At 35.0% G+C, this 12,995-nt stretch overlaps 1 protein-coding gene across 2 annotated transcripts in view; it reads right to left on the bottom strand.

The window, feature by feature from the left end:
* Positions 1 to 12,995, bottom strand: part of LOC116568657 (solute carrier family 13 member 1) — a 323,245-nt gene that overhangs the window by 53,069 nt on the left and 257,181 nt on the right. For both annotated transcript variants that reach the window (XM_032304209.1, XM_032304211.1), the window contains one exon: positions 6,135 to 6,286. In XM_032304209.1, the coding sequence (XP_032160100.1) occupies positions 6,135 to 6,286 (152 nt within the window). The remainder of the gene's footprint in view (positions 1 to 6,134; positions 6,287 to 12,995) is intronic.

Here is a 12,995-nt window from a genome sequence, read left to right as displayed (position 1 = left end):
AATAATATACTTCGCTAATTAGCAGGCTATGAAATATTACTTGTGATAATCTTCCACTTTAATCTGGTAGATGTGATTTTGGGGCTTCACTAATAGCTATTCTAGCTGTTAAATAATACTGAGGCACCAAAACTACTCTGAATGAAAGAAGTTATTGTCTCTAATAATATTTCCCTTACTAGCATAATCTTAATATCAAAAGATTATTTCATTATTTAGATGGTTCTGGTTCCCAAGAACAATAAGCACTTCATTTATGTCTTGGTACAGTTCATCTCAGCCAGTGTTTACTGATCATCTACCTATGCCCCCTGGTGTGTTAAAGAATTAGACAGTGATTCATGCAGACTCTACAAGATTGCAAATCATAATGGGTGACGGCCTGCATGAGTGTGAATGAGACAGGTTTATAGAAATGTGAATGTAGTTTATGATAAGAGATGGGAATGGTGGTACAGGACCAACTGAACAGAGTCTCTGATGAAACAGCATCCACCCAAGTGGAGAAAGAAGTAGACAGCCAGAATAGAACCAGAATAGGAAGAAATGGGTTAACTGCAAGGTGGTATTTATTAACAATATCATCAAGAAGGGAGGAGATTGGGCCTGACTGGAAGAATTATCAGTGGAGCAGAATGGAGTAAGGGTCAGGTAGAGAGCGCTGACCCAGCAGGATTTACCTAATAGAGGAGGCAATAAAAATCTAACAAACCTGTAAGGTTTTAACAGAGGTGGGTAGAAAAAAAAAATATTTCCAGAATGTTCTATTCTAAGGAGTAGTTAAGGCTAATGATCAGTTAATCACAGATGAATCAGAATTTAGGTACTCCTGGTGCTAGATTCAAAGATTAAGAATGTGGGAAATTTTGTACTTTATGGTTGAGTCAGATAATTAGCTCCATCTTATATTATTCAAAAAATCACCTTCCAAACTATATATCAGCTCATGACAACAAGGGGATGGTTTGTTCTAACTAGCCACACACTTAGCTTTGCAACTATTTCAAAAGACATTTGTCATGTTTGCATGCTTACATTTTATAGAAAGAAAATACAACCCATGACTGTGAATACTGAAGTAGTCCTTCTTGTCACTGGCAGAAAACTTACTTTTTTTAGAAATTTGCCAAGTTGGCACCCTCACATATGGTCTGTGAGACAGAGAGGCTGTGGGGTGGAAAGAGCACTGGGACTCGGGCCATCTGACTTTACCTGGCAGTTCCTCCATTGACCAGTGTTCAACATTTAAAGTGTCTGAGCCTTGGGGCACCTAGGTGGTAGAGTAGGTTAAGTGTCTGACTCTTGGTTTGGGCTCAGGTCATGATCTCAGGCTCATGAGATCGAGCCCTAAGTCAGGCTCCATGTTCAGTGCAGAGTCTGCTTCAGATTTCCTCTCTCTCTGCCCTTCCCACCTATGCTCTCCCTCTCTCTCTCTAAACTAAATAAACACATCTTTAAAGTCTCTGAGCCTCAGTTTCCTCATCTGTGAAATGAGGGAATTGTATACATGATCTGAAATTTCTCTGCCTTCACCTTTTCTCTACTTGCTCATTATTACTCATGATGAAATATCCTTCTTTTCCAACACTAATATTTCTACTCTTGTTTCTAATTTCATTCTTCTTCTACCTGACACCCAGCCAATCAATATTCTTCTCTCTTTTTCTTTCTTTTCAAAATGTCACATCTCTCTCACAGTTTCCTTCCTGAGTGTAAAACAAACCTGACATCTTCCTTGTTCTAGGAGAACTCTCTGTCTCTGGTCATAACATATTTATTCTTTTCTTCTTCACTTTGTCAAACTTGAAAAATCTTTTAAATTAGCTGCTTTCCCCTCCCTGCTACTACTTACATCTTAACTCCTTCCAGTCTAAATTCTGCCCCACCTCCCACTGTTTTGTTGGAGGACACTGATAAGAACCAAGCCTTTTCTTAGCCATCACCCTACTTGACCCTCTGCCACACTTGTTCCTGAGCCATCCTCCATTTTGAAAATGGTCTTACTTAGCTTTCAAAATATCCATGCTCCTGGTTCTCCACCTACTTTGATAAACCTTTCTCATCTCCTTTCTTGTCAGTATTTCCCAAGGGTCCATCCTTGTCTTGATTCTTCTTTTTTCTCCTTCTGTGACCATATCTGCATTCAAGATGCTAATTTCTGTGTTTATATATATACACAGCCCTCAAATTTTTCACTAACTTCAACAATTCATTTGCAAATGCCTACTGGAAATCTAGTGCATAGGCTCTTAGCAGGCCATTCTAATATACCTAAAATCAAATTTGTTAATTTCTCCAATGAACCTAGAAGTTCATGGCATCACTAGTTATTGAACCATATTGGCAAAAATTCCCAGACTTGGGAATTTTTAACCCCTCATTGCCCTTAAATCCTCACACCTAATTGCTCACCATTTTCTGCATGTACCACGTCTTGAGTCTAATCCTATCACTTCTAACTAGTTTAGTTCTCCCCTTATCATTTGTCAGCACATTGGTAACAGACTCCTAATTGGTCTCCTGTCCGCAGACTTTTAGGATGCCAATCAATCTGCACATTGCTATTCTAAACAGTAAGGAAAAAAAAGGAAAGAAAAGAAAATCCACAGACTATTTTACTGTCTTCAAAAAAAAAATTACAAACTTTTTGTGCTTTGATTTTATGAATTATCTGCCTTCATTTTCTCCATAAATATTGTGTTTACTTCTTTTAAATTGGGCCATATTGTACAGACAAGTATTCTCCGGTGATCGAGGGGTATCGCACACAGCTATGGTCTTCTATTAGGATGCATGCTCAATAATGTTTCTAGGGAGGTGATTTTTTAGGGAGACAGACTTGAGGTTTGAATGACCATGATTTGGATTTCAGTCTGCTAGGCTGAATATCAACTTTCTCAACTCTAATGGTAATAATTAACATTTACTGAGCATATGCTCTGCACTAGATATTTTTTAAAGTACTATTATTTTTTGGTAAAACTTTAAACAACTCTCTAAGAGAGAAATCTTATTGTTTTTCCATTTTTCTTGCAAGGTTAACAAGCTTTAAGAGAGCTTAAAGTAATCTAAGATCCTAGATTACTTAAGTAATCTTAAAGCTCAAAGTAATCTAAGATCATCAGTTTGTAAATGGAAGAGCTGGGATTTCAACACAGGCATTTTAAGCCCAGAGCCTATGCTTTAGTCACTTTTATATGCCACCTTTACAGCAAGGGGATATAGAATATGTGTGGACTAAAATACATGTAAAATTTCTGGCAAGAGTTTAATACATATCACCTTACTTCTCTCCTACATGTCAAAAACCAAATATTATTATATTTTAAAAATTTTAATGGTTTTCACATACATATGTTTTATCTGGGAAACCTGATAGAATCTCAAAGTTTCCTGGCAAGTTTTATTTTTTGCATTCTCCAAAAAAAATTCAAAACAGTACCATGTACGTCTTCAGTCCTCGTTGACTGACTGAGTGTATGGATAAATGTTTGCTTTTCTTTGCACTGAATAAAATTTAGCTTTCTCATAATCCATTGTTCTTACATTCTTTGTGCAAAAAAGAGAACAAAAGATAATATATATTTACATATAAATATATTTTATATCTATAAGTGATAGATAGGTGGATAGATGGGTAAACAAAGGCTTTAAAATGTGTTATCCAGTCTCTTCCTCCCATTGTTTGTTTGTAAGATAGCACCTTTCTCTAGATGTCAATGGGAGGATATCATTGATTGTTAGGATTCCTGAACCTATGGAGCTGGGCAAGATCCAAAATGAAATTATATAAAATGGCTGTTGATATTGCTTTAGAATAGACAGCAAGCGTGTCAAGAGGAAAAGGTGGCATTATTGTAGAATATTTGAAAACAAAGAGCAATTTCTCTCCAGCTCCAAACATCTGGACAAAAATATAGTCTTTTTTTTCCCCTATAGTTTTAAGTTTTTGGCGCTTTTCCTAATAAAACTGAATGTATCTCATTTCATTGTTGCTTTGAAATGTTGTTGTATTTTAGGGCCAATATTTAAGAAAAAGTGAGTTAAGATCTGGCTGGTTTAATAACATCAATTATATTTTTTCACATAAGGTTGTTTTCCTACTCTATTCTAGTATTTTCTATCAAGAAGGGATACTTTGAGTTTCTTTCTGTTTGTGTATAATTCCTAATATTAAAGCAAACTTTTGAAGAAAAAACTTCACCAAATTTCAAAGTACATGTTAAACATTTTCTAAATTTAAAGAATATTTGGCCAAGTTCCCATGATTAGGAGAATTAGAAGAAAGGATAATTAGGGAAAACAGTTATTAAAACACTTCTCTTAAAGTGCTATAGTGCTCCCAATCTGTCATTGCAAATGGATTACTGCATCTAAAGAGGGAACAGTTAAATAAAAGAAAGAAAATTTTGTTGTACATTGTACAAGACTGCAGACTGAGGGCAAATGCAATATGGATTACTTTAACAACATCAATCTCATGGGAATAGTGGAAACCAGAAGTTGTCTAAAGCTAAAAATAGCACAATAAAATTTTGGTATAAATTTTAGAAAAAGATTTACCAAGAAGACCGAAATGTGGAATCTTTTTTCTTGGGCAATTCATGAAAAAGGATAGAAATGTAGCTTCTAGAAAGAGGTCAGATACATTTCCTGTCTTTAATTAAAAGATACATTAGAGATATCCTCTCTGACACAATGAATTTCAGAAGTCTCCCACTTATAAACCAGATGCCTTTTGAAGGTTCCTTTCTAAATTGTCTGTTGTAATATTCAGGATGGATGCATAATCACAGAAAAAATCAATAAATGCGGCGGTCTGTGTTAGATTGTCCTAAACCCCTCTACCACTGTTCTTTGCATGCAGTTCTTGTTCTTTTTAGGATGGACTGTGACATTTTTTGAGTGAGACATTTCTTGGAAAAGCTATGCATGCATAATATTTTGCAAATAATTTCAAGAAAGTTCATAAAATCTGTGAGTCTGCTCTGAAGAATGTAGTTTTCCTGATTCTGAACCCTAATTTTTCTGCGAAAAGATGTAAATCCTATTCCAGAGAGTCCTTAATGCTGCCCACCTTGCTGGAACTCTAATGATCTGTCCTATTAATACTGAAAATACATCTCAGGTGCACAATCAGTTTGAGCCCTCACGTAAAAGCATGGACTTTCAAGCTATTTTTTCAGTAGTTCTTACAAGAGCTCTCTTAAATAGTTTACTTCATTTAATCCTCACAATAATAATCTGAATTGTGATTATTTTAGATATGAAAAATTTAAATCTTGGGAGAATAATGCACTTTTTATTGTTTGAATTCACAAAGTAAGTGTCTGAAAACTGTGGAATTTTTAACCCAAGTTATCTGACTCTACCCACAGATTCCCCATGTTCTCCAATGGATTAAGATCAGAGTTACAAACTTATATTTAGAGTCATTTATCTGTCCTTAGAATACTTTATTACTGCCATTTCTTGCAATTGCCCAATCCTTCAAATCTTTCTGAATTCTAGGTAAGGTTTCTGTAATTAGCAACTTTGTACACCATTCATCTTTTAAGTTCAAATGCTAGTTCCCAACCCTACATAGATTTTCCTATGCAAATAATCCCTATTCACTTTAGTTAACTATCATTTGCGGTATTATTTGCAATAAGAAATGTTTCCCCCATTTGATTAGAATGGTCAGCCAGGAGTTATCTCTTCTAAGCTGCTTTGGGGAACCTTTAGGCACCTGTTAATTCACTATTTCCTCCATATTTAACTCTTAGTAGAAGGGAAGGTCTCTAGACCTATAGATGTCCTGATGAAAAACAAAGGAGAATTAGCTCAGTATAGCAATTTCCATTCCTGAATTCTCTGAATCAATTAAGAATAATCCTTGTGGGGTCCCTGGGTGGCTCAGTGGGTTAAGCCTCTGCCTTAACTCAGGTCATGATCTCAGGGTCCGGGGATCGGGCCCCACGTCGGGCTCTCTGCTCAGCAGGGAGCCTGCTTCCCCCTTCTCTCTATGCCTGTCTCTCTGCCTATCTATGATCTCTGTCTGTCAAATAAATAAATAAAATATTAAAAAAAAAGAATAATCCTTGTAAGTTACATGCTATTTATTAAGTCAACAATCCAATAACTTTACTTACATATTGAAATGCTCAGCGAAGATCAAGTTGGTAGAAGTGCCGGTGATGGTTGTCAATCCTCCAATGGTAGAAGAGTAAGCAATACACAAGCACATAAGTTTACACATCATGTGGTCCTTCTCTGTTCGATACTTGGTTCTCCCGCCTGAGTTCTGTTCAACAAGAAAAAGCTTTCACATCACGTGGTCCTTTGCTTGATATTTGGTTTCCAAGCCACCAATATTTACAAAAGGAAAAAAGGTGGCCTTCTTTGCCTTCTTCTCTAATTAAGCTACTGCCCAACCTCACCACCATTTTCACAGCCAAACAACTCAAAAGAGTTATCCACACTCACTGACTCTGTTCCTTTAATCACTCCAACCTGACTTCCGTCCCTTCACTCCACCCCAACTGCATTTGCTATGATTATCAGTAATCTGTGTATTAGTAAACCCAATAGATACTTTCTAGTCTCAGTTTTGTAGACCTCTTTACAGTACCCGAAAGAGTTAACCACTTGTTCCTGCTGGAAAACTCTTCTTAGGGCTTCTGTGATATCTCACTCTTCTGTGATATGTAAGTTTTTCTCTAATATCTCTGCTTGTTTCTCTATCTCCTTTGCCAATTCATTTTCCTTTATCTTACCTTAAAACTGGAATTTCTTGAAGCTTTGTCATGGGCACCTGTCTCTTTTCACTGTAACATTTATCCTTAGGAAATCTCATACATTTTCACTGATTTAATGAATATACCTACACTACACCACCCACTCTGGTCTTCAGCCCAGATTTCTCCTTTTAGACCTATATATATCCAATTAACTGTTTAATATAATTTGAATGTGTTAAATAAAACTCCAATCCCAAAATGTTCAAGACCAAACCCACTGTTTCCTCCTTTAAATGTAGTTCTTCTTCAGGATAATCTATATAAGCTAATAGCATTATCATTATAATTACAAACACTCATAGTGTGCTCCATATATAATAAACACTGTTCTAAATTAAAATTAAATAAACAGTTTAATCCACATTAGCACTGTATCCCATTTTACACATGAAGACATGAGACAGAGTAAAGTTAAGTGACTTGCTCAAGGTAACAGAGTCTTGAAATGGCAGACGTGGATTCTGAAATCATGTAGTCTTGCTTTAGAATTCAAACCCTCAGCCACTATACTGCTTGTCCTCCTTGAAAACAGTTTCTTCCTTCCCACCAAATTATGTCAATTTTATCTACTTAAATATGTCTGGAATCTTTCGTGTTTATCTCCACTGCTATCACTTTGGAATAAATCAACATCATCTCTGATTTGGGTTATTGTAATAGCCTCGTTATGGGTCTCTGTGTATCAATTCTTGCCTATGTCAGACCTACACATTGTAGCCTTAAAAAAAATACAGATATATTTTTAAAGTGTACAAATAGAAGAATCACCCTGTTTCATAGAGATAGGATGCTGCCTGTGATATGTGCCCTGAGGTCTTTTTTTTTCAGTGTTCCAAAATTCATTGCTTATGTACCACACCCAGTGCTCCATGCAATATGTGCCCTCCACAATATGTACTGAGAGGTCTTGTAGAGAAATCAAGGAAAAGAAATATTTTCTATTCACCGAAAGTCATCACGGATGTGGGAATGACTTAGTGTGGTAGGGTCAGGTGCATTGAATTGTAATTTGCCTTTTACTTTCTAATTAATTTAAAAGTTAGCCCCCTTGATTCTCTACTCTTCATCAAAAATAATTTATAAATGTCTCCTTTTGTCTAATATTTCCTACATGGTAATGTTTCATATTTTCCATGATAACAGTTTCCATTGAAAAATTGAAAAACAAATGGTATGTAAATAAAATAGCAAAATAAGCTTAAAATTTCTTGTGGGAGTATAAAGTGACAACTGAAATTTAGGGCTTAAATATCAACTATTTTAAAATAGGAAAAAAACCAAAAATCAGAAAGTGATATATAGTTTGGATATTAATTAGAATGGAATATTAATATTGGGATGGGATAATTAATGGCTATTAATAAGAATGGAAACTTAAAGATGTAATGTATATAAAGTTCTCATTGCCACATTAAAGCTTTCTTAACTGCAAATATATGCATATATAGATGTATATCTGTGTGTATAAAACATAATGATTAAAATGCATGGGTAGATACAAAATTTAAAAATCAAAATAGGGGGCGCCTGGGTGGCTCAGTGGGTTAAAGCCTCTGCCTTCAGCTCAGGTCATGATCCCAGGGTCCTGGGATTGAGCCCCACATCGGGCTCTCTTCTCAGCAGGGAACCTGCTTCCTCCTCTCTGCCTGCCTCTCTGCCTACTTGTGATCTCTGTCTATCAAATAAATAAATAAAATCTTTTGAAAAAAAAATCAAAATAGGTTTGCATTGTTTCATCCTTTACGGATTTCCCATACTTTTTCCTATGTATAGACTTAAAAAAAAATTAGGTGATATTTATGCAAATATCACAGATAACTTTAGAAATGCATTAAAAATTCAAGGTAAATTTAAATTCTGCAGTAAATTGTAATGCCAATATAGTACATATTAAGGGTTAAATGCAGGTGTTGGGAGGTGGGATGGGGTGCAACGCTTGTGTTATCTAGCTGGTCAACATGAACCCCTCACAGTCCACTCTACTCTTTTGTTTTGTTTGCTTAGGGCATGTGATTGCTGTGCTGATTGAAGAGATGATGCTGAGGTAAGGGGTAAAGTTTGAAGACCAGAGTGACAGTAGTGGAGGATAATGCACAGACACATAGAGCTCTTAAGAAAGGCTGAGAAGAGCCATTAATTGAGCCAAATATTAGTACAGAAACTACCAAAATAAGGGAAGGGAGGATCCTCAGCAGATTAGTCTTTTGCCTACGACAGTGGTTTCAACCTGAGATCAAGGGGTTTGACCCTGGCCCAAAAGGATTTGGAATAGAAAGCTAAGAGCATGTGTTTGCAGATATCAGGACAACAAAGTAAGCATGACATTTCTCCATAGGTGGAGGAGGAAACTGGTGTGGGTGTGTGTGCTGTACTTTCTCCTAAGAGTTTGGGAGAGAAAAAAGATTCCTATGCAAAGAAGGGAGGAGAAGCAAAGCATCTAGAGGGGTGTAGCTAGAGACAGCTGGGGATGACATGGCCAGAGGGAACCTCCCATGCTGAGGTGGCTAAAGGACATTGCCAATGGACACACTGAATGGGAAAGTGCTTGTTTTATAATGTTTCATGATGGGGGACTTATGTGAAATTAAATACACAGAATGGGGTAATTTTTGTAATAAAAATATATCCATACACATATAGTGCCCAGGAATAGACTAAAATGAAATATGTCAAAATATTAACAATATTAACAATGGGATTGGGGTATCTTTTGTTTTCTTGATACTTTCTGTATCTTCCACAGTTATAAAAAAATTTTTCCAATATATAAAAGAATTGTGGATTCTTAGTGCAGGCAAGTATTTAGAAATTAATGTGGTACAAAGACCTCATTGTTCAGAAGACCGAAATGAGTCTCAAATGTGACCTAGGTGGTCACTGCAGAGCTGAAACCAGAATCCATGTATCTGAGTTTCCAGTCAGTGATTTCCTTTGTACCATTTACATTCCAGAACATTTTTTATTTATGTGTTTTTAAGCCTACATCTAAGACTTCACACTTAATTACGTTTCATATTGTTTTTAACATAGCAATTATAACCTATTGTTTTTATTTAATCCCAATTCTATGCTTGTTATTTCACACAGATACAGGACATCTAAGATCGTGTGGATATGCCTTCTATAAATTCTTCCAATTGAATGATGAATTTTGTCTAGGACATGATCAAATGCAGAATCCCATGACATCATCACGTAGGTGGAGCTCAAGGGACATTTCAGAACAGGAATCTTGCAGGTCCAGATATAACTCACTATTGCCACCTGGTGGCTATGGCTGCAGATTCCAGGGGCATATTGAACATTTCCAATATTGGTTACTAAAAATGCATACATGAACCAGCATGAGCTAATCAGTGGCCTCCAGTTATGTACAAAATAATTCACTGGGGTGAAAGTGGCATGAAAATGTTAGGGTTCTATTCTAGGATCTATTTATTAAATAATAATGCAAGGTTAATTGTACAAAATATTAGTTCTGGCTAATCATTTTCTGCTTGCCAAAGACAGTCAGTTTAAAATCTTCTAGTTCTTTTTGGATATTTATTTGCATAAGATCAATATAACATCATGTATTGATTTCTCAGTTGTAGGCATTATAATTAAATTTCTACTATGTTTGGTGATGAGAATTTAGCTTTTTTTCATAGACTTGACCACTGAACACACTCAGACTTTAAATATCGCGACGTGATAATTTTACTTCAAGCAGAGTTCAATGTTCAGAATGCTGTCTAGAGTAGAGATCCATGGACATCTGAGCAATATGGTCTATCTTACTTTTCCTGTTTGTACTCCTTCTCTACCCCGCTTTGCTTACTTAGTTTCCCAAGTTTTGCTTAATTTTCTAAGTAACCACTAAATGGCTCCAAACTATCCCATGGTTGTTTAAATCTTCTTTGAGACGATCAATCAAATGATAAGATACTTAATCTACATCAAATATTCTGCCAACTTCACTGTCTTAGAGCACCTTTTCCAGGGCCTTCCTAACCTCTAATCATTTTTCTCTCTAGACCCACAAAGATCTACCTCAACTTTAGTCTACCTTCTCACTTCATTGATAGTTTGACTGGATATTGATTTCAAGATTGAAAATAAATGTTATGCAGAATGTTGGGGGCATTTTTTTCCCTGACTGAGTTTCCAGTGTTGCTGTAGAGAAGTCTTCAGCCATTCATACTTTTTATCTTTTAAATGAGTCAGTTTTTCTTGTTTTCTGAAAACTTTTAGGATATTCTTTTTTCTCATATATTCTGAACTATCAATAACCTTCTCAATGTGTGTTCCATTTCTTGGCTGGCACCCAGTGGGATTATATTCTTCCACTATGGAAAATTTCTTCAATTTTTGATATAGTCTCCTCAGTTTTCTCTATTCTTTTTTTGAAATTTCCTTATTATTCTCTTGTTTCTTTCCATTTTTCCTAAATTTACCATTTATGATATGTTTTATATCTTTTAGTTACATTTTACACACTTATTTTATATTTTATGTTCATACTTTATTTTTTGCCTCCTTGTTCCTCTTTTAAAGAATGCCATTCAAGAATAAATTCTTAGAGATATACATTATACCAATACTGAATCATGATGAAATAGGAAATGTGAACAGATAGATTACTAGTAAGGAACTTGAATAAGTAATCCAAAATCTCTCAACAAAGAGAATCCAGGATTAGATGGCTTCATTGGAGAATTCTATAAAATATTCAGAGAATAATTAATACCAATCTTTCTCAAACTTCCAAAAAAAGTAAGAGGAGAGACTCTTCCAAACTCATTTTATGAGGCCAGCATTACTCTAATACCAAGACCATTCAAGGACACTACAAAAAAGGATAATTTAAAAAAATATAATTACACATCACTATCCCTGATGAACATAGATGCAAAAATCCTCAACAAAATTGTAGCAAGCCAAATTCAAGAATACATTGAAAGGATCATACACCATTATGAAGTGAAATTTATTCTAGTGATTCAAGGATAATTCAGCTTCTACGGATTGTCAATGTGATATACCTCATTAACAAAATGAAGGAAAAATAATATTATCATAGCAATAAATGTAGGTAAACTTTAACAAAATTCAACATCCATTTATGATAAAGAAAGTACAGAGGAAATATACCTCAACATACAAAAGGCCATATATGACAAGTTCATAGCTAACATCATACTCAATGGTGAAAAGCTTAGAGTTTTTCTCCCAAGATCAGGAATAAAGCAAGCATGCTCACTCTCACTACTTCTACTGAACACAGCATTAGAAGTCCTAGCTAGAACAATTAGGCAAGAAAAAAAAAAAAAGGCATCCAAATTGGAAAAGCAGAAGTAAAATGGTCACTATTTGTAGATGAAATGGTATTATATAAAGAAAACCCTAAAGTCTTTTTCAAAAAATTGTTTGAATTAATAAGAAAATTCAGTAATGTTGCAGGATACAAAATCCATATGCAAAAATCTGTTGTATTTCTATACACTAAAATGAACTGCCGGAAAGAGAAAAAAAAAGGAAATTATCTCATTTATAAATTGCACCAAAAAAAAAAAAATCCAGAAATAAATTTAATCAAGGATGTGAAAGATCTGTATACTGAAAACATAAGACATTAATTAAAGAAATTGAAGAAGATACCAATATATGGAAAGATATTCCATGTTTGTGGATTAGAAGAATCAGTACTATTAAAATTGATATAACAAAAGCAATAGTACCCAAACTACCCAAAGCAATCTACTGATATGATGCAAATTTGATAACAAAATTTCAATGGCATTTTTCACAAAAATAGAGTAAACAATCCTAAAATTTGTATGGAATTAAAACCCCTGAATAGCCAAAGTAATCTTGAAAAAGAAGAACAAAGAGGCATCATGCTGCCTGATTTATAACTTTATTAAAAATCTACCAGAATTAAAATGGTATGCTATTTGTATAAAAATAGACACATAGGTCAATGGGACAGAATAGAGAGCCCCAAAATAAAGCTCTATAGATACAGTCAATTAATTTATGGCAACGGAACCAAGAGTATACAATGGAAAAAGGACAGATTCTTCAATGAATGGTGTTTGAAAAACTGGCCAGCCACATGCAAAACAATGAAATTTTACCACAATCTTACAGTACACACAAAAATTAACTCAAAATGGGTTAAAGACTTGAATACATAACCTGAAACCATAAAACTCCTAGAAGAAAACATAG

This window comes from Mustela erminea, chromosome 11 (genome assembly GCF_009829155.1).
Source record: "Mustela erminea isolate mMusErm1 chromosome 11, mMusErm1.Pri, whole genome shotgun sequence".
NCBI lineage: Eukaryota > Metazoa > Chordata > Mammalia > Carnivora > Mustelidae > Mustela > Mustela erminea.
This window is presented reverse-complemented; position numbering and strand designations above follow the sequence as displayed.